This window comes from Erythrolamprus reginae, chromosome 9 (assembly GCF_031021105.1).
Source record: "Erythrolamprus reginae isolate rEryReg1 chromosome 9, rEryReg1.hap1, whole genome shotgun sequence".
Lineage (NCBI taxonomy): Eukaryota > Metazoa > Chordata > Lepidosauria > Squamata > Dipsadidae > Erythrolamprus > Erythrolamprus reginae.
The window spans coordinates 57,162,985-57,183,995 of record NC_091958.1 but is presented as its reverse complement, the minus strand read 5'-3'; the positions used below and the strand labels follow the sequence as shown (position 1 = coordinate 57,183,995).

The following is a 21,011-nucleotide window of genomic DNA, read 5'->3' as shown; positions in this document are numbered from 1 at the left end:
CAGATTCAAACTTAATATTAACCGCTCCAAACTTGACTGTAAAAAATATGATTTCAACAATCGAGTTATCGAAGCGCGGAACTCATTACCAGACTCAATAGTGTGAACCCCTAAGCCCCAACATTTCTCCCCTAGACTCTCCACAATTGACCTCTTCAGGTTCCTAAGAGGTCAGTAAGGGGTGTACATAAGTGCACCAGTGTGCCTTTCATCCCCTGTCCAATTGTCTTTCTTTTATCTCATATATCATATATATTTTCTTCCTTACATATATCTTCTCCTCTATTTTATATTTTTCTTTATATATATTACCTCATGTCTACTCTCTTCTATATGTGTTGTGTATTGGACAAAATAAATAAATAAATAAAATAAAAAATAAATAGTATAAGGGCAGACTAGATGGACCAGGAGGTCTTTTGCTGCTGTCAATCTTCCATGTTTCTATGTTTCTAAAAGTGGGGGGAGGAAGGAAAATGTTACATAAGTGGTATTTTACTCCCGTTCAACTCGCACACTTTCAGCAGAAGGTCAGGGGGAATTGTTGGCATGGGTGTCAAGACAAAGGAGTGTTTATGCATATGTTTTGGGAATGCCCGATAGTGCAGGAATTTTGGCAAAAAGTGAAAGAGGATATCAATAGAATGCTAAATATACAATGGACAATCACTAAGGAAATGGCAGGACTAGTGAAAATCAATGCGATGGGAGAATTTAGAGAAATAAAAAAAGCAGCAATAGAAAGCGCTCAGGCAGTAATAGTTTTGGGTTGGAAGGATGCAACAAAATGGACAATGCAAAATTGGTATAGGTACATGGTGGACCATATTCAATTTGAAATTATGGATAAAAGGATAAATTCGGATAATGAAACTGAGTTGGGACAACTGATGGGACGGTGGGACATGGTAAGACGATATATGACGAGCAGAATCCGAGACCAAGCTACAAGAAATAAATTGGAATCACTCTATAATAGGTAAATAGATATATTGCTCTTGGGTCAAGTGGATTATATAAGAAACACCCCCGATTTGGTGGTGGGAATGTGTGTGTGTCTGGGTGGTGGGCACATTTCACTATGCACTGTTTTATGTTGTGTGCAATATAAATTTGTTAAAAATTAATTTAAAAAAATATTTTAAAAAAAAGTGGGGGAAGGAAGGAATGGCAGTTCCTTCAGCATTGTAAAGTCCTCTTCCTCCAACCTTACACTCAAGGTAGCCTTCATATTGTCGGTCTCCCAGCCTGGACACACCCTTCCGAGCACACCCACGCCCCAAGTTGCAACCCATGGAGGAACGGATTTTGCAAGCTGGTGGAAACTCCGCTGAGTCACTCCTGATTTCAGGGGCAACCCGAACCGAGCCCACTCCAATTCGGAAGTGATGGTGTCACCTGCTTCTCCCAAGCGTTACGGGATGAGAGTCACAGTGGAAGGAATTCATTTGCAAAGCTCATTAACACCTCTGAAGACATCGCTCAACAACGCCCCAGCCAGGAACGGTGTCTCTTGGCTTTCTTTTTGTTTTCTTTTGAAATATTTTATTAATTCCCCACTTTTGAAAAAGAGAACACAATAGTAAGTGCAGAAGAGAATCAAAGAAAATTAAATTAATAGTAGTATATACAGATATTAGCATTATATTAGCATCAAAGTCACTATATTTATATTATAATTTGTCTCAAGTATATAAATTAGTAGTACACGCTTTTTTCCATTAACAAATTAGTTTCATATATACTTCAATGATTTATCATGCAGACTATATTGCCCCCCCCCCCCAAATTGTAAAGTCATAGAAACATAGAAACATAGAAGTCTGATGGCAGAAAAAGACCTCATGCTCCATCTAGTCTGCCCTTATACTATTTTCTGTATTTTATCTTAGGATGGATCTATGTTTATCCCAGGCATGTTTAAATTCAATTACTGTGGATTTATCTACCACGTCTGCTGAAAGTTTGTTCCAAGGATCTACTACTCTTTCAGTAAAATAATATTTTCTCATGTTGCTTTTGATCTTTCCCCCAACTAACTTCAGATTGTGTCCCCTTGTCCTTGGGTTCACTTTCCTATTAAAAACACTTCCCTCCTGGACCTTATTTAACCCTTTAATATATTTAAATATTTCAATCATGTCCCCCCTTTTCCTTCTGTCCTCCAGACTCTACAGATTGAGTTCATTAAGTCTAGATTTTATTACATAGTTCAAAATATTTTAAAAATTAATAAACAAATTAACATTATTAAAACAATTGTAAAGCAAAAGTAAACTACCTATACCTTTCTTTATCTTAACGCATATTTTATTTTTGTATTTTATTTGTTTATTTGTTTGTTTATTTATTTATTTGATGGATTTGTATGCCGCCCCTCTCTGTAGACTCCATAGATTTTCCCAAGTAATCCTTTATGATGATGTGTTACTGCTTTTCTTCAATAAGAAGCATCTGTCATCTATCCATTGACTTTCGTTACTAAGCGACTTAGTATTGCTATACTGTAATGGTTATGTTCTAAATCTCCTGATCCCCACCAGGAGGTCCACCAAATTCTGGGAAGCCACCAAAGAAAAAGACATTCAGTCATTCCACCCACACCATGAAAAACCCACAAATCCTCGCAACACACCCTCGGCGCTAAGAAAAACCACGATAAACAGAAGAAAACGCAAACAAGTCCAGGCGCATCGTTAGTTATGATAACTCTTTATTTAGACCTCAGGCCAAAAAAGCCAATCAGGTCTTAATGAAAGCATCCCCTCGTTCTGGTAGCTCTCCCGAGGGAGGAAGAAAGAAAGAAGATTACGAAGGAGAGAGATTGCAGAAACCTAAAAGTCTTTTTAACTTGACCTTGAAAAATCAGCATTTCAGGGAAAGAGGTTCAGGGCTGAAGGCCGGCACGAAATTTTTGGAATGGCAAAAAGGAGAAATGATGGCAGGGCGAGGCGGGTAAACGAGGAACGCACATTGTTAGTGTAAACAAAAATGTCTTTGTTATCTAATTTTGAATAGTCATCTTGGCAGCTTCCTGTTGTTCTATGGAAAGTACCTGATGGGATGGCTGGGACAGTTTCCCCAATTCCGGAAGCAATTAGGCAATTAACTTTTTAAAATTTAAACTGTCCAATGGGAGTTGAGTGGGATATAAATTTTACAGATAGATAAATAGGTAGGTAGGTAGGTAGGTAGATAAGTAGATAGATAGATAGATAGATAGATAGATAGATAGATAGATAGATAGATAGATAGATAGATAGATTAGATTAGATTAGATTAGATTAGATTAGATTAGATTAGATTAGATTAGATTAGATTAGATTAGATTAGATTAGATTAGATTAGATTAGATTTATTGGATTTATATGCCGCCCCTCTCCGCAAACTCGGGGCGGCATATAGATAGATAGATAGATAGATAGATAGATAGATAGATAGATAGATAGATAGATAGATAGATGGATGATAGATAGATAGATGATAGATAGATAGATAGATAGATAGATAGATAGATAGATAGATAGATAAGAGAGAGAGAGGTAGATAGATAGGGATAGATAGATAGATAGATAGATAGATAGATAGATAGATAGATAGATAGATAGATAGATAGATAGATAGATAGATAGATAGGCAGGCAGACACACAGACACACAGACACACAGATAGAGTAAATAGGTGATAGATAGGCAGGTAGGTAGGTAGGAGATAGGTATATAGAGTAAGCAGGTGATAGATAGGTAGACAGACAGACAGACGGACTACTTGGACATTTAAATGTCTGGATGTAAGCTTTTCTGGAAAACCAAAGAAAGTATCAGCTGGTCTTTCTCAGCCTTATATAACATTTAACGCATGTGGACTTCAACTCCCAGAATTCCCAGCCAGCCAGCCACAGGGAATTATGGGGAGTCGAAGCCTTAAAAGTTGCTCAGATTGAGACATTTCGGTGTACAGAAAACGTTTAGAAACAAAGGAGGCTAATTGGCAAGTGAGACACTTGCAGTCCAGCAAAACTGGACAGTGTTGGGTGGAGAACCTCCTCGAAAGTTTGACAGATTAATAATTCTGATTATTCCTGTTCCAAGCCTCGGATGAGACTTTTTAATTGACCTGCTAGGTTAGCCAACTCCGCAGGGCTGTCCTCAAACGGCCGCCAAATCCAGGCCCAAGGAGGTTAGGCATAACTGCCCATCCATCTCTGAGCCTTTGGGCGGGTCGAGGTCACACCCTCCCGCCCGCTTCTTTCAAAGCCAAGCCAGGGCAGTGGCCCAGTTCTGCCCACTGCAGGTATTTCTCAATCAGCATTAAAAACAAGTAGGTCCTCCAGGCCCAGCGAGGCAAACAGGCAAGGAGAGAAAAGCGAAGAAGAACAGAGGCAGGAGAACATCACTTGTGGCCTGCTCGACAGGAGGAGGTCATGAGAGGGGGCTGTAAAAGACCTGTGAAGCGGTATATAAGTCTAAGGGCTACTGCTATTGCTATTTTCCTTTCTCCTTCCTTCTTTCCTTCCTTCCTTCCTTCTCCTTCCTTCCTTCCTTCCTTCTTTCCTTCCTTCCTTCCTTCTTTCCTTCCTTCCTTCCTTCCTTGACTCTGTAAACGGAGAGGGGTGGCATACAAATCTAATAAATAAATAAAATAAATAAATTTAGAGAGAGCTGGAAAGCACCATGAAGCAGTATATAAGTCTAAATGCTCTTACTATTGCTATTTTCCTTCCTCCTTTCTCCTTCCTTCCTTCCTTCCTTCCTTCCTTCCTTCCCTTCTTTCTTCCTTCCTTCCTTCCCTTCTTCCTTCCCTTCCCTTCTTCCTTCCTTCCTTCCTCCCTCCCTCTCTCCCTCCCTCCCTTCCTTCCTTCCTTCCTTCCTTCCCTGACTCTGTAAACGGAGAGGGGTGGCATACAAATCTAATAAATAAATAAAATAAATAAATTTAGAGAGAGCTGGAAAGCACCATGAAGCGGTATATAAGTCTAAATGCTCTTACTATTGCTATTTTCCTTCCTCCTTTCTCCTTCCTTCCTTCCTTCCTTCCTTCCTCCCTTCCTTCCTCCCTTCCTTCCTCCCTCTCTCCCTTCCTTCCTTCCCTGACTCTGTAAACCATTTAGAGAAAGATAGAAAGCACCGTGAAGTGGTATATAGGTCTAAATGCTCTTGCTCTTGCTATTTTCCTTCCTCCTTCCTCCTTCCTCCTTCCTTCCTTCCTTCCTTCCTTCCTCCCTCTCTCCCTTCCTTCCTTCCCTGACTCTGTAAACCATTTAGAGAAAGATAGAAAGCACCGTGAAGTGGTATATAGGTCTAAATGCTCTTGCTCTTGCTATTTTCCTTCCTCCTTCCTCCTTCCTTCCTTCCTTCCTTCCTTCCTTCTTTCCTTCCTTCCCTCCCTCCCTCCCTCCTTCCTTCCTTCCCTTCCTGACTCTGTAAACTGCTTAGAGAGGGCTGGCAAGCACCGTGGAGCAGTAGATAAGTCAGTCTTGCCATGGATCCAGTCCTGGAATGACCCACTCTCCCCCCCCTTGTGTTCCAGTCATCCTGGCATGCCATTCCCCTGGGGCGGAGGGGGGGGCAGGTGACGCATGTCAATTGATGGTGCAGACAAAAGGGAAGGGGAGGAAGAAACGTCTCGTCCTTATAAGGAAGGCCGGAGCTTGTGGGTTTACCTGCCGAGACAGGAGCGCTGTTTCTCCAAGTGGGGCTGTTTGCATCCTTCCCCATGGCAACAAGGGACTCGGTCCCCACCCCATGAAAGCCAGGGGCTCCTCCCTGGATACCGAAGGGGGGCTCAGGGCTTGCATTGGCCGCAGGGAGGCTTCTACTCACAATACTCCCTTTAGTGACTGCTCAAAGTTGAAAGGGCACTGAAAGGAGGAGGAGGAGGAGGAGGAGGAGGAGGAGGAGGGGGTCAGCTTAAGGTTGACATAAGTGACCTCTCCAGGTCCCTGTATGATCATACCAGATTTTTTCTGTATTTCCATCTTTTGTTGTTAATTAAAACTTTTGCTTTTATTCTCTTGCTCTCTTGGGAATTTTTCTAACAACCTGGCAAAGAAAACATCCAGTGAGTTCAAAGGAGAAATTTCCTGACAGTAAGAACAATTAACCAGTGGAACTCCTTGCCTCCAGAAGTGCTCCAACATTGGAGGTCTTGAAGAAGAGTTTTGACAGCCATTTGTCTGGAAGAGTATAGGGTCTCTCCTGCTTAAATAGAGGGTTGGACTAGAAGATCTCCAAGGTCCCTTCCAACTCGGCTATTTTGTCATCCTGCATTGTCCAGTTCAAGCCGCCTGAGATGGTCCATAAATCACATTTATAGAGTCACAATGAAGAGTAATCACTTATGGGGAACACAGCACTTCCACCAATCAATGCAACAGAAAGTTATACAGTGATACCTTGTCTTACAAACTTAATTGGTTCCGGGACGAGGTTCTTAAGGTGAAAAGTTTGTAAGACGAAACAATGTTTTCCATAGGAATCAATGGAAAAGTGATTAATGCGTGCAAGCCCAAAATTCACCCCTTTTGCCAGCCGAAGGGCCCGTTTTTGCGCTGCTGGGATTCCCCTGAGGTTCCCCTCTATGGGAAACCCCACCTCCGGACTTCCGTTGCAAGCGAACACCTGTTTTTGCGCTGCTGGGATTCCCCTGCAGCATCACAAAAAGACGGAAGTCCAGAGGTGGGGTTTCCCATAGAGGGGAGCCTCAAGGGAATCCCAGCAGCACAAAAATGTGTGCTTCACTGGCAACGGAAGTCCTGAGGCGGGGCATCCCAGAGGCGGCGGTGGGTTTGTAAGGTGAAAATAGTTTGTAAGAAGAGGCAAAAAAATCTTAAACCCCGGGTTTGTATCTCGAAAAGTTTGTATGACAAGGCGTTTGTAAGATGAGGTATCACTGTATATATATATATATTTTAAAGAAACCCAATAATACTTGGAAACATAGCGCTAACACAATGTGTGCGTGCACACACAAATACACACACACAGAGGGTTTGAAATTTTTTTTCGGGGCGATACATTCTTGGGGACAAGAGCCACAACGTTGGCGGCTTCTCTTCCTCAATCCCGGCTTGCCAAACAGGCCGATGAAACGGGGCCTCGCTCGGTGATTAATCCTGATGAAGATCGGTGTGCAATTCCGACAATCATCACTCGAGCTCTCGCTGTGTCGCATCAACAATGAAACAATCGCTGAAGTCAGCAGATGCTGCTGAGATTGTTCAGCCCATTTTACAGGAAGAGACACTGAGTGGCGAGTGAGACTGGGAAATTATCCAGGAGAAGAAACATAGAAGCATAGAAGAAGATTGACGGCAGAAAAAGACCCCCTGGTCCATCTGCCCTTCCACTATTTCCTGTATTTTATCTTAGATGGACCTATGTTTATCCCAGGCATGTTTCAATATAGCTCCTGGGGATTTACCAACCACGTCTGCTGGAAGTTTGTTCCGAGCACCTACTACTCTTTCAGTCAAATAATATTTTCTCATGTTGCTTCTGGTCTTTTCCCCAACTCACCTGAAAATGTGCCCCCTTATTCTTGTGTTCACTTTCCTATTAAAAACACTTCCCTCCTGAACCTTATTGAACCCTTTAATATATTTAAATGTTTCGATCATGTCCCCCCTTTTCCTTCTGTCCTCCAGACTCTACAGATGGAGTTCATGAAGTCTTTCCTGATCAGTTTGGTGCTTAAGTCCTTCCACCATTTTTTCAGCCTGTCTTTGGACCCCTTCAATTTTATCCATATCTTTTTGTAGGTGAGGTCTCCAGAACTGGACACAGTATTATTCCAAATGGGGTCTCACCAGCGCTCTATACAGCGGGATCACAATCTCCCTCTTCCTGCTTGTGATACCTCTAGCTATGCAGCCAAGCATTTTACTTGCTTTCCCTCCTGCCTGACCGCACTGTTCACCCATTTGGAGATTGTCAGAAATCACGACCCCTAAATCCTTCTCTTCTGAAGCTTTGCTAACACAGAACTGCCAATGAATACTCAGATGGAGGATTCCTTTTCCCCAAGTGCATTATTTTACATTTGGAAACATTAAACTGCTTCCCTCTTCTTTATGATCCCAGGGACAAAGCCCTGATGTACCAAGTTGGAGATGAATTTGATCCCTTATCTCTGAAGTCAGTTTCCTGTTTTCTCCTCTTCATCCACCAACTGGCCAACATTTACAGATAGCCAGCTTGCTCAGCCATCACTGGGCTACTGCAGACAAACCTACCTCTGTTGATAATCTACCAAATGTCTACAAAAGTGTTAATTTAATTTAGTTTAATTTAACTTAATTGAATTTATTTGATTTATATGCCACCCAATCCCTTGGGACTCAAGGCGGCCTACAAGAAAAAAATAGTATAATAATAAAATAAAGTCAAATATAAAACAGTAAAAAACCGTAAAACCCTATTAAGCTAATCAATAAAAACCCTTAAACAAAACTATACAGTCATACACACCTATACACCAAGCAAATCACAATTCGTCCGTGACTAAATGTCAACTCTTGCGGCCCTTAAGTTCTTCCACTCCTCCTAAAGTAGGCAGTGTTGGTTTAGCTACAAAGTATAGGATGGCAGACTTCATAGGATTGTGGATTTCTCTGATGGCCCGAGCAAAATCCCCCAACACCACATCGGCCTCACCTTCCCACCAGCAGCAGCTCCTTCTCGCTGGCCTGCTGCCGGACTTTCCTCCAGATGTCCAGGGTGAAGAGGGCACTGCTGCTGTTGAAGATGGAGGTCAAGGACGACATGAGGGCAGCCATCATCACCGCCACCATTAAGCCCCGTAGACCTGGGGGGTTGCGGAAAAGTCAGGACTTCAGTGCAACCACTAAATTTGGGAAGGGGAAGAAGGAGAGGAGGAGGAGGAGGAAAAGGAGGAGAGGGGAGGGAAAGAAGAAAAAGAAGAAAGAAGAAGAAGGGGAAGAAGAAGAAGAAGAAGAAGAAGAAGAAGAAGAAGAAGAAGAAGAAGAAGAGGAGGAGGAGGAGGAGGAGGAGGAGGAAAAGGAGGAGAGGGGAGGGAAAGAAGAAAAAGAAGAAAGGAGAAGAAGAAGGGGAAGAAGAAGAAGAAGAAGAAGAAGAGGAGAAGGAGGAGGAAGAGGAGGAGGAGGACAATGATGACGAGGAGGGAAGAAGAAGAAGAGGAAGAGGAAGAGGTGGAGGAAGCAAAGGGAGAAGGAGGAGGAAGAAGAGGAGAGGAAGAGGAAGGAGACCACCTGCGACGTGAAGCTGCCTCAATCAAGGCACGTGACACCATGTGGTCTCCACCTACCGCTGGGCATGAGTTCCATCACCAACTTGGGGTAGGCGATGTTGGCACATCCAACTTCTGTTCCACAGACGCGAGTGCATTCTTCTGGATCAACACACCCAACAGCATCTAAAATCAACACAAACATGAGGGACCTCAACCTACTGGGCTGCCACCTTGGGAAAGACCCGAGGCCAAAATCAATGACCCTGGATCCAGAATAATTCCTTTCTGGTATTTTGTTTATTTATTTAGTTCAATTTGTATGCCGCCCAACTCCCTCAGGACTCCTGTTCTGTCTTATTATACAATTTGTCCAGAAACATATAATTTATTCCTTTTTTTTTAATTCTTGATATGGCATTTTTCTTATATAAAGCACTTGGTGTTGGTGGGAACTGAGTGGTTTTTCTTAAAGCACTTTTTATTAAATTTTATACATTTCAAAGAGCACAAATAAACAGACATTGACACAAATCCACATCCAAATATTTTTCAAGTTAGCATCCAACTTTTTCATTCTTGTCTGTATATTATAAAATTATATATCTATATATATGTTCTTACATCATAAACATTTTCATTGTAGATTAGTTTCCCTTTTTCTTATCCATTTGTACCACAATGTCCAGATATCATAATAGTCCGAATCTTTTTTTATCATTTAATACATTTCTGCAGAGTCATATACTTTCTTGATTATTTCTCTGTCTTCTGGTATTCTCGGACCATTCCATTTTTGTGAATACAGAATTCTTGGCACCACCACAATATGTAACAGCAGATATTTTATATTTTTGGGATAAGTTTTCTTTATAATTCCTAACAAAAATAGTCCCGGAGTGTTTTTTAAGCCTAAGCCCATGAATGAATAAATAAACCAACTACTTCTGGCTTCATTAGATCTGTGGGGTGGCCACAGGACCTGATGAAGAAAGACATAATTCTCAAAGGCTTTTCATGAAATTATTTAGTCTGAAAATAAGGAGCTCCCAGACTCCGCCTGATAATTAACTAGCCCAAGTCAAAATAATAATGGGGCCTCATTAGGGATGATTATATTAGGCGTTCAAGGCGAGAACAGCGACTTCCGTAGGAGTCCAACAAGGCCAACGTGGATATCAAAAGTAACATATTGGTTACTAAAGTTGTATTTCCTGCAATTGAGTTTAGAGCAGTTGACTTTGTATGTTTGTGCTCCTGTGTTGTTGTGGTTGAAGCTGAAGTAGTCCTTGACAGGAAGGACGTTGTAGCAGATGATTTTATGGGCTATGCTTAGGTCGTGTTGAAGGCGAAGTAGTTCTAAGATTTCCAAACCTAGGATTGTGAGTCTAGTTGCGGTTGGGAGTGGAGGAATGGAGGGCTCTTCTGGTAAAGTATCTCTGGACATTTTCTAGGCTGTTTATGTCCAAAATGCAGTGCAGGTTCCAGACAGATGAGCTCTATTCAAGGATTGGTCTGGCAAAAGTTTTGTACACTCTGGTTAGTAGTCTGAGATTACTGCAGCAGAAACTACCTAGGATTAGATGAACAATCTTGAAGCCTTTTTGTTGCAGTGGGCTTTGGCACTTAGGTCATTGGATAGGAGTATTCCAAGGCCAAGATTCCAAATTGGGGCAGGGGGCGTTAGAAAAGACGGAATTCCTCCATCCCACCAGACAGCAACGTTTCCTAGAATCGCCCTGGAGCGCACCCGCGTAAGGAAGCGGGCAAAAGCCCGGTGAGAAAAGCCGCCCCTCCCTCCCTTCTGGACATTCCAGGGGGTTGCGATTTTCCCCCTTCTCTCCCCCCAAAGCTTCTTCCAGAGACCCTCCCGAGGATCCATCCACACACACACACTCCTCCTGTGTGCAAAGAAGGAACGGAAACGTTGCCCGTGTTTGGAGAAGACGCAGGCGGCCTTTTGCGCACGGGAGGGGCCAAAGTCTGACCAGCTGCCCGGCCAGCCTCTGCCCCCAACCTGGCCTGGCCTGGCGTGGCAGAGCCGAGCCGAGCTCCGACTGGAGTGGTGAGTCAGTTTCCTGCCTCCCCTCCGGAGCGGGGCAGGTTTTGGCACCGCGAGAGCCCCGCGTGGGACAGGCAGGAACAGGGACCGTCGGGCGGCGCCACCTGAGGCTGCAGGTGAAGCCAGGAGGAGGAGGAGCGGCTTACTCAGCCGGGACGGTCTCCAGTTCCTCCTCCTTCCCTTCTTTCTCCACCTCCTCCTCCTCTTCTCACGCTGACTTCATTCCCGGCAGACGCCGCCGGAGTTTTCCACGCGGTCGCCCGGCGAGATCCGGCATCTCAGAAGCGCGCCTGCCGGAGGAAGAGGAGAGCCCCAGCTCCGTCCAGCTAGTAGGCAGGGGGGCACCGGACGAGGGTCTCCGAGGCGGGCAGCGGCAGGAGAAGAAGCCCCGGGGGGAATAAGAGCTCCGTCCAAACTCTGGGCAGATGCCTTCAGACTAAATTGCTTCCCCTTTCGTCACCCAGCGCCTCCGGGCATCTGGAAAAGCGAGGGTGGCGCGCAGGAGAGGGGATCGCTGGAACATTTTCTGACGGAGGAGGAGGAGGAAGATCGGTGGAGACCGGAGTCATTTGGGGAGGGCAGGAAGCCTCCGGGAGTTGGGACCCTGCTATCCACCCTTTGTGGTCCGTTTAACAAAAGCTTGGGAAGAGGAAAGACTCGATTTGAAGACTCCTCGGTCCTTTTGGTTCTGCGAGATGAGATGAGGAACCAGATCTGGAGGCCAGAAGGCGCCCAAGCATCTTTGGTGACACTGCAGAAGACTTCTCAAGAGCTTTTGGAAGAGCTGGAGAACTTTATTTGCTGCTGCTAACTGTTCATCTCAGGAATACCAACCACTCCATTACTTCTTTGCCTTTCTTGGTGGAGCAGAGTCTTCTCCTGGTTCCTGAGCCCAACCATGGCTTTCTCCCAGGTTCAATGTCTGGACAACAGTCACATCAACTGGAGATCCAGTGAGTCCAAGCCCGAATTCTTCTACAGCGAGGAGCAGAGGCTGGCCTTAGAAGCTCTGGTGGCCAGAGGGCCAGAAGCCTTCTACGAAGTTCTCAAGAAGGAGAACATCCGAGACTTCCTCTCCGAGCTGGAGCTCAAGAAAGTCTTGGAGACCTTGGAAACCTACGACCCCGGCGCGGATCTCCCCCTCAAGGACAGCAGGGGCTGTGGGGACAGTGGCAGCCAGGCCGATGAGCAAGGCCCGGGGCCTTCTTTGGAATACTGGCCGGAACGATCTGACCGGTCCATCCCACAACTGGACCTTGGCTGGCCAGAAGCCATTGCCTACCGTGGGGTGACCAGGGCAGCCGTCTACATGCAGCCGCCCATTGATTACCAGCCCCACATCAAGGAGGTCGTGCGCAAGATGATCTTCCAGGCTCAGAAGGTGAGAGCGCCGTAGGGGTGTTGGTGTGTGTGTGTTGGGTTAATTAATTAATTTATTTATTCGTTTTATTAATTAGATTTCTATGCCGCCCTTCTCCCGAGACTCAGGGCGGCTCACCAGAAATAAATATAAAACATCTAAGAAATCTAAACACATTAAAACAATGTTCCCCAACCTTGGCCACTTTGAAGATATTTGGACTTCAACTCCCAGAATTGTACTAAAAGACTAGCAAGCTAAAAACATAGATACATAGAAGAAGATTGACGGCAGAAAAAACCTCCTGGTCCATCTAGTCTGCCCTTCTACTATTTCCTGTATTTTATTTTAGGATGGACCTATATTTATCGCAGGCATGTTTCAATTCAGTCACTGTGGATTTGCCAACCACGTCTTCTGGAAGTTTGTTCCAAGCATCTACTCCTCTTTCAGTCAAATCATATTTTCTCACATTGCTTCTGATCTTTCCCCCAACTAGCCTCAGATTGTGCCCCCTTGTTCTTGGGTTCACTTTCCTATTGAAAACACTTCCCTCCTGAACCTTATTGAACCATTTAAACTATTTAAATGCTTCGATCATGTCCCCCCCTTTTCCTTCTGTCCTCCAGACTAGACAGATGGAGTTCATGAAATCTTTCCTGATCAGTTTTATGCTTAAGACCTTCCATCATTTTTGTAGCCCGTCTTTGGACCCCTTCAATTTGATCCATATCTTTTTGTAGGTGAGGTCTCCAGAACTGAACACAATATTCCAGACTGTCAGAAATCACTACCCCTAAATCCTATAAATACAATAAATACAAAACATCTGAGAAATCTAATATTAAAACAAACTAAAAGACTACCAAGCTAAAAACATGTCATTCAAGTTCTAAAACCCCAATTTATGTGAAACCCATCATCCACATCCATCCTTTCACTCAATCATAGGCTGGGGGAGATGTCAAAATTTCAATGGCCCTATTCCTGCCGGCAAAGAGGTGTTTTTAAGGCCTTAAAAAGACTGGGTGGGTGGGGGCAGTGCGAATCTCCGGAGGGAGCTGGCTCCAGAGGGCCAGGGCCACCACAGAGAAGGCTCTTCCCCGTGGTCCCACCAGCCAACATTGCCTGGTGGACGGGACCTGGAGAAGGCCAACTCTGTGGGACCTAACCGGCTGTTGGGATGCATTGAGGCAGAGGACGGTCCCAAAGGTACTCTGGTCCAATGCCATATAGGGCTTTATATGTCCTCTGGACCAAGCTCAACATCTCATGAGCTTCTGCCTGGAGGTTGAGCCACCATAGACCTGGTATTTGGTGCTTGGTGGGCTCATTCTGGGCTTTGTATAATGGCTCCTTCTCTCACCTGGTGGCAGAGGTAGGCCAAGTTGGCTCTTCTATGACACGTGGACTTCAACTCCCAGAATTCCTGAGCTAGCATGATTGGCTCAGGAATTCTTGGAGCTGAAGTCCACAAGTCATAGAAGAGCCCACTTGGCCTACCCATCTCCCAGAGGATGGGAGAGGAGGTGGGACTGGATGAGTGACAGGTTGAAGAGCTAATGGTTGGAAGCCAGCACAGGGGTGGGTTCTGCTTTTCTTCACGGCCGGTTTGCTCAGTGGCGCGCCACACGGATGGGAATGCTTTGCGCATGCTTTACGCATACACAATGCTTTTAAAAAGCATAACAAGATGGTGGCGCCTATGCAGCGCGAAAGAACCAACTCGGGGGGGCCATGGCAGGCCTGGGTCACTGCCAGTTCTATTGACCCAGGCTGAACCGAGAGGAACCCACCTCTGAGCCAGCATCCATGATGCTGGAAATACTGGGGAGATACTGGGGTGGAAGGAAGAGGCCCTCCTCCTCCCCAGAAATTGCCTGACTCCCCAGAACATGAACCGAAACGGAGCCAAAATCTCAGCTTTTCATTCTTTAAAGACTCAGCTACTTCCAAATAGCTATTCACGGTCCTCTGCAAATGCTTAAGAACACTCTTGTCTTTACTGACTCCTTGCACTGAATATTCCAGGACTTGCCCAAAGGGCTTCTTTGATGTTTCCTTTGTGCCCAACCTCTGGATCTCCCCAGTCTAAATGCTGCACAAAACCAGCGTTTATTTGTTTCATAGAAACATAGAAGTTTGACAGCAGAAAAAGACCTCCTGGTCCATCTCGTCTACCCTTATACTACTTCCTGTGTTTTATCTTAGGATGGATCTATGTTTATCCCAGGCATGTTTCAATTCAGTTCCTGTGGATTTACCAACTAGGTCTGCTGGAAGTTTGTTCCAAGCATCTACAACTCAAATAATATTTTCTCATGTTGCTTCTGATCTTTCCCCCAACTAAGCTCAGATTGTGCCCCCTTGTTCTTGGGTTCACTTTCCTATTAAAAACACTTCTAACCCTTTAATATATTAAAATGTTTCCATCCTGTCCCCCCTTTCCCTTCTGTCCACCAGACTAGACAGATTGAGTTCATGAAGTCTTTCCTGATAAGTTTGATGCTTAAGACCTTCCACCATTTTTGTAGCCCGTCTTTGGACACATTCAATTTTATCAATATCTTTCACGTAGAAAAAGAAACGCAACAGGAAAGGAATTGGATTTGGGCCTCTAAGACTTTGGTAGGAGGCACAGCTGGAAAAAGTTTAGTTTAGTTTAGTTTATTTAGATTTGTATGCCGCCCCTCTCCAAAGACTCGGGGCGGCTAACAACAATAAAAAAACCCAATTTAAGAGACCAATCATACCAACAAGCATACCATGTATAAATTCTATAAGTCTAGGGGGAAGGGAGAAAACATTTTCAATTCCCCCATGCCTGATGACAGAGGTGGGTTTTAAGGAGCTTACGAAAGGCAAGGAGGGTGGGGGCAACTCTGATATCTGGGGGGAGCTGGTTCCAGAGGGCCGGGGCCACCACAGAGAAGGCTCTTCTCCTGGGTCCCGCCAAGCGACATTGTTTGGTTGACGGGACCCGGAGAAGACCCACTCTGTGGGACCTAACTGGTCGCTGGGATTCGTGCGGCAGAAGGCGGTCCCGGAGATATTCTGGTCCGATGCCATGAAGAGCTTTATAGGTCATAACCAACACTTTGAATTGTGACCGGAAACTGATCGGCAACCAATGCAGACTGCGGAGTGTTGGTGTAACATGGGCATACCTTGGGAAGCCCATGATTGCTCTCGCAGCTGCAACGTGGCTCCAAGTCCCCAGGCATCTTTCAGTCTCGATGTTCCCATCTGTGAAATGGGAGTAACTGTGACCTAGATTTTTTCCAGGCTGTTGCAAGAAAGAGATAAAAGGCTACTTATTAAAACTCAAGCCCATATTATAAACAACTGCCTCAATCAAAAGTAACTGCGAATGGTCTCGTTGTACTCTCACTTTATTAACATATTTCAAAACCTCCGGTCCAGCCCTGGACGTGCCTTTCCCTCGTCCTCCTCCTCCTCATTCATTTTCAATTCAGATTAATTAAAATCGGGAGCGTGTGATCCAGGCCCAGCTTCGTTTTCAATCTTTCGGTTGATGTTTAAGCAATCGGGCCTCTGCAGCTGGTGCAAAGGCGATTTCCATTGCAAAAGACGAAGCTGTCAACCCGGAATAAATGCATAAATTTATTTACTTTTGCCACATTAGGTTGGGAAGCCAAACCTGTCAGCGGGCAAATAAAGGTGTTTTCCAGCGTGTGCCTGCTGGCAGATTCCCACACATTAATATCCCTCTCGAATTGCAGTATCAAAGGGTGGTTGGTAGAGGTGAAGGGAGCCAAGAAGCCATGTTTTAAAATCTTCAGTTACCTGTCATCAAACCATAATGAGAAATTAAACCTACTAAGAGAATTGAAATATGCCTGTAATTATATTTGAAAGACGTTGAGGCTGCGCCAGTCCACTGCATTCCACCTTGGTGAGGAGTTGCCTTGTGGGCAAGATTAGAGACCCCGGCCAGAAGAGTCCATATGGCAGCTACAGCCATGGCACCAAAACCCCAGCCCCCTTTGATGGTGCGTGGATGCCATCTGGAGACGTTTGCAGAAAGGAACGTGGACACCCTTGGGTGCCTCTTGATTGCCACCTGCCAGGCGTGCCAGTGGCTCATCAAAAATCACGCCATGGGGCTTGGATTGACCAAAGCCTTCATGGGCACTGGAGATCAACATCAATGGGTCTCTCTGACTGTGACTGCAGCAAATGGAAGATGGAGCAGAAAAAGATAAAAGAGGAAAGAGCAATGATAAACAAAGTCTGAAATGAATGAATGAAAGAATGAATGAATGAAAGATAGATAGATAGATAGATAGATAGATAGATAGATAGATAGATAGATGATAAATGATAGATTGATTGATGGATGGATAGATAGACAAACAGGATAGATAGATAGATAGATAGATAGATAGATAGATAGATAGATAGATAGATAAGATAGATGATAAATGATAGATTGATGGATGGATAGATAGACAAACAGGATAGATAGATAGATAGATAGATAGATAGATAGATAGATAGATAGATAGATAGGTAGGTAGGTAGGTAGGTAGGTACGTAGATAGATAGATAGATAGATAGATAGATAGATAGATAGATAGATAGATAGATAGATAGATAGGTAGGTAGATAGATAAGATAGATGATAAATGATAGATTTGTGGATGGATGGATAGATAGATAGATAGATAGATAGATAGATAGATAGATAGATAGATAGATAGATGATTGAGAGAGAGAGAGAGAGAGAGAGAGAGAGAGAGAATAGACAGATCGGTGGTCTGTTTGGGAGGCCAAAGGAAAGGGAATGAGATGATTGGTCTGAATGAAGGTGGACTGGTCTTCTGGAGCAGAGGTGTCCATTCAGGCAAAGAAGGAAAGGTACAGCTTTTATAATAAAAGGGCTAAGATATCAGTTAGAGAGTGTACTTTGCTATCATCTAGGCCAGGGGCAGGCAAAGTTGGCTCTTCTATGTCATGTGGGCTTCAACTCCCAGAATTCCTGAGCTTGCATGATTGACTCAGGAATTCTGGAAGTTGGTCCACAAGTCATAGAAGAGCCAACTTGGCCTACCCTTGATCTAGGCTGTTGTGTGTATGAAAGCACACATCCACAGGTTGGTGATAATTATGTTAGACTGCATTGCAAAACCAAGGATGGTCTTGGAGGAAAAGAAATCGCAATATTCTGAATAGATGTAATCCAGGGGGAAACACTCTATAGGGGAGAAGAATAACTGGAAACAAGATATGAGAGAGTGGAGGAAATTGCTGGGACATCAGGAATTCAAGAATGATTATTGGCTTGATGAGCATCTGCTTAGGAGAAAAACTTTGTTTCCATGGCTTAATAACAAGTCTATTCATGAAAATATTAATAACACGTCTTTGCATGAAAAGTAATTAATATAAATCTAGAAGCATAACTGATTTTATTGCTTACTATGAATGATGGAGAAAATTAGTGGTTTGAAGAACGATGAGATCTTCTAAATGTGTGGAGCCAACTTTTTTGTATAGTATCAAAGTGACCTTTTCAAAATATCGAAAGAATACAAGAAGCAAGAATGAAAAGTCCAGTGAAACTTTATGGTGGGCAGCTGTTCAGACCAGATTCTGGCTATTTAGTTTTTCTTTCCTGAGAAATATACATCTCTGTGAGAAAGGAGGTTTACCTTGTGTTTATTAATTTAGAGAAAGCATTTGATAAAGTTGAATAGGTTTGGCATATGGAATGTTTTTCACAAAGATGGAAAGGAAGATTGGTTGCTAAGTGTGAAAAAAATGGCATAAGGTGGAGGTGTGAGAATTAACGAATGTTTTGTGAATGGGTCAGCTGAAAGCAGGACGTCGCACAAGGTTGTGTGATGTCCTGTGGATTGTTTACTGCATTTTTGGATCAACATGTCAGGATAACCTTTGGTGACAGAGACATGTTTTGTTTTGATGATGTGGACACATCTGTATTTTCTATGCAAATGAGGCCGTGTTGTTGCCATCTTATCAACTGAAAATTAATGTAGCCAAGACCTTGGAAGTTGAGGGGGGGAAACAGAGGGAGCGATTGCAAGTTCACGCCTAAATGGTGAAAAACTAGGAGCGAGTCGATTAGTCAGCTATTGACTTGAAAAGCTGAGTTCACAAGTTACATTAAGCCAGTATTGCTTAATTGATTGGTTGCCTGGACTGGTTGACCTGACTCTCGATGAGTAAGAGCAGCTAAATTCACACATTCTAGCTAAGTTTACCTCCAGAAATCAACATGCCCACAATTGCTTCACACTGGATTTCACGTGCTGAGTTTTTGTTGAGCTGATCCACCAAAAACTACCTTGGACAAGCTTGGGCCTGTGAATGCCTTCAAGCCAAAACATCAAAGTGTCCTTAGGAGATTAAGCTTCTCTTTTGAGCTGCCTTGGCTTAGCCCAGGATTGATTAGGTACCAAGAATCTGTTTTATTTGCAAAAGCAATCATTTTGTTTTATTAGCAAAAGCAATCATCTTGCGTTTCTAAGAAGCCTCCAGGAAATGGCCAAATGTCCCCCTTTTTTCAACATAAAATGAAAATAGTCCTCAGTATTTCAAAGCTTTCACAGGGGATTCTGCTGCCCTTTTCTCCCCTGACCAGGTGTTTCTCCCAGGGAAGAATCAGAAAATGTGGTGGCAGATCTTGGATGGAAATGTGACTCTTGTAGCTGTGAGATTCTGCCTTCACGTCTCCTGTAATGTCAGATGCAGCTCCAAGTTCTGCCTACCTTGAAGGAGGACTTCTTGTGGAGAAAAGGTAGACCTCCAGGTTCAAATGTGCTTTCTGAACAGAAATGGAGCCTTCAGTGTAGAAATATTCAAAAGCTCTAGAGCAGGGGTCTCCAACCTTGGCAACTTGAAGATATCTGGACTTCAACTCCCAGAATTCCCCATCCAGCTTCTGGGAGTTGATGTCCAGACATCTTCAAGTTGCCAAGGACTCCTGCTCTAGAGAGATTGACAGCTTGGCTGGCTTGACCCAGTAACCTGAGTCTGAACACATCAGTGGGACCTTCTGAAGAAGGACAGGTCTCTGGATGCCTTCAGTTGGGAGCTTCCCCAAGTTTCAGGCACCATCAGAGCTGTATCAGCATGATCTTTTTGTTGGGTTCCTAGTTTTTAGATGAACTTGGCTGGGTTGCTCCCATTTAAGGAGTGACAGCAGGAGGCAGGGAAGAGTCGGAGAGTGAGACAGGCAGCATATAAATTGAATAAATCATTAAATTCTAGACATTCAAAAATAGTTTCTCATATTGTCTGGGACGATTCCACCTGTCTCTTTTCGGGCCACTGAATCACAGAGAAGACGCCTTTAGGGCAGGTCAAATAATTCCACGTCATTTCTGTGTCACATTTTCTCACAGTATTATTTAATTTTCAAGAACTGTTGCTAACAGCTGTCACTGGAAAATTATAGTCTGCAGGCTAGACAGGGAAGCCCCAAAAACCCTGCAAAAAGCCAGAAAGAAACCTTGGGTGCCATTGTTTATGAAACCGTTGGTCAATGGTTCTGTAGGGCAGCTGAGAGCTGATGCGATCCTGTCTCTTCTGATACACTTTTCTTTGGGATTCTTTTTTATAATAACAACAACAACAACAACAACAACAGAGTTGGAAGGGACCTTGGAGGTCTTCTAGTCCAACCCCCTGCTTAGGCAGGAAACCCTACACTACTTCAGACAAATGGTTATCCAACATCTGCTTAAAAACTTCCAGCGTTGGAGCATTCACAACTTCTGGTGGCAACTTCTGTTCCACTGATCAACCGTTCTGACTGTCAGGAATTTTCTCCTTAGTTCTAAGTTGCTTCTCTCCTTGTTTAGTTTCCACCCGTTGCTTCTTGTTCTACCTTCAGTTGCTTTGGAGAATAGCTTGACTCCTTCTTTGTGGCAACTCCTGAGATATTGGAAGGCTGCTATCATATCTCTCCTGGTCCTTCTTTGCAACCGCTCTTCATAGGTTTTATCCTCCAGTCTCCTCAACATCTTTGTTGCTCTGCACTTTTTCAACATCCTTTTTGCATCATGGTGACCAAACCTGGATGCCGTATTCCAAGTGTGGCCTTACCAAGGCCTTATAAAGTGGTATTAACACTTCACGTGATCTTCATTCTCTCCCTCTGTTGATGCAGCCTAGAACTGTGTTGGCTTTTTTGGCAGCTGCTGCACACGGCTGGCTCCTATTTTAAATGGTCGTCCACTAGGACTCCAAGATCCCTCTCACAGTTGCTACTGCTGAGCAATGCGTCATCTATACTGTATCTGTGCGTTTTGTTTTTCTTGCCTAAATGTTTTCTTTTGCAAATCTCAGACATGAGGACTCGCTCGCCAAACCAGAGGCTCCAACTTGTCCTCT

General features: G+C 44.0%; 2 protein-coding genes across 5 annotated transcripts in view; one reads left to right on the top strand and one right to left on the bottom strand.

The window, feature by feature from the left end:
* The window catches only part of SLC5A10 (solute carrier family 5 member 10), a 66,028-nt gene that overhangs the window by 3,747 nt on the left and 41,270 nt on the right, over positions 1–21,011 (bottom strand). For 2 of the 3 annotated variants that reach the window (XM_070761450.1, XM_070761449.1), the window contains exons 10-11: positions 9,286–9,393; positions 8,655–8,805 (exon numbers count right to left, since the gene is read on the bottom strand). In XM_070761450.1, coding sequence (XP_070617551.1) covers positions 8,655–8,805; positions 9,286–9,393 — 259 coding nt within the window. The remainder of the gene's footprint in view (positions 1–8,654; positions 8,806–9,285; positions 9,394–21,011) is intronic. The other variant, XM_070761451.1, reaches the window with a different exon arrangement.
* FAM83G (family with sequence similarity 83 member G) overlaps positions 11,242–21,011 on the top strand; it is a 35,703-nt gene continuing 25,933 nt past the window's right edge. Inside the window, exon 1 of one of the 2 annotated variants that reach the window (XM_070761448.1) lies at positions 11,242–12,650. In XM_070761448.1, coding sequence (XP_070617549.1) covers positions 12,168–12,650 — 483 coding nt within the window. In that variant the 5' untranslated portion in view covers positions 11,242–12,167. The remainder of the gene's footprint in view (positions 12,651–21,011) is intronic. The other variant, XM_070761446.1, reaches the window with a different exon arrangement.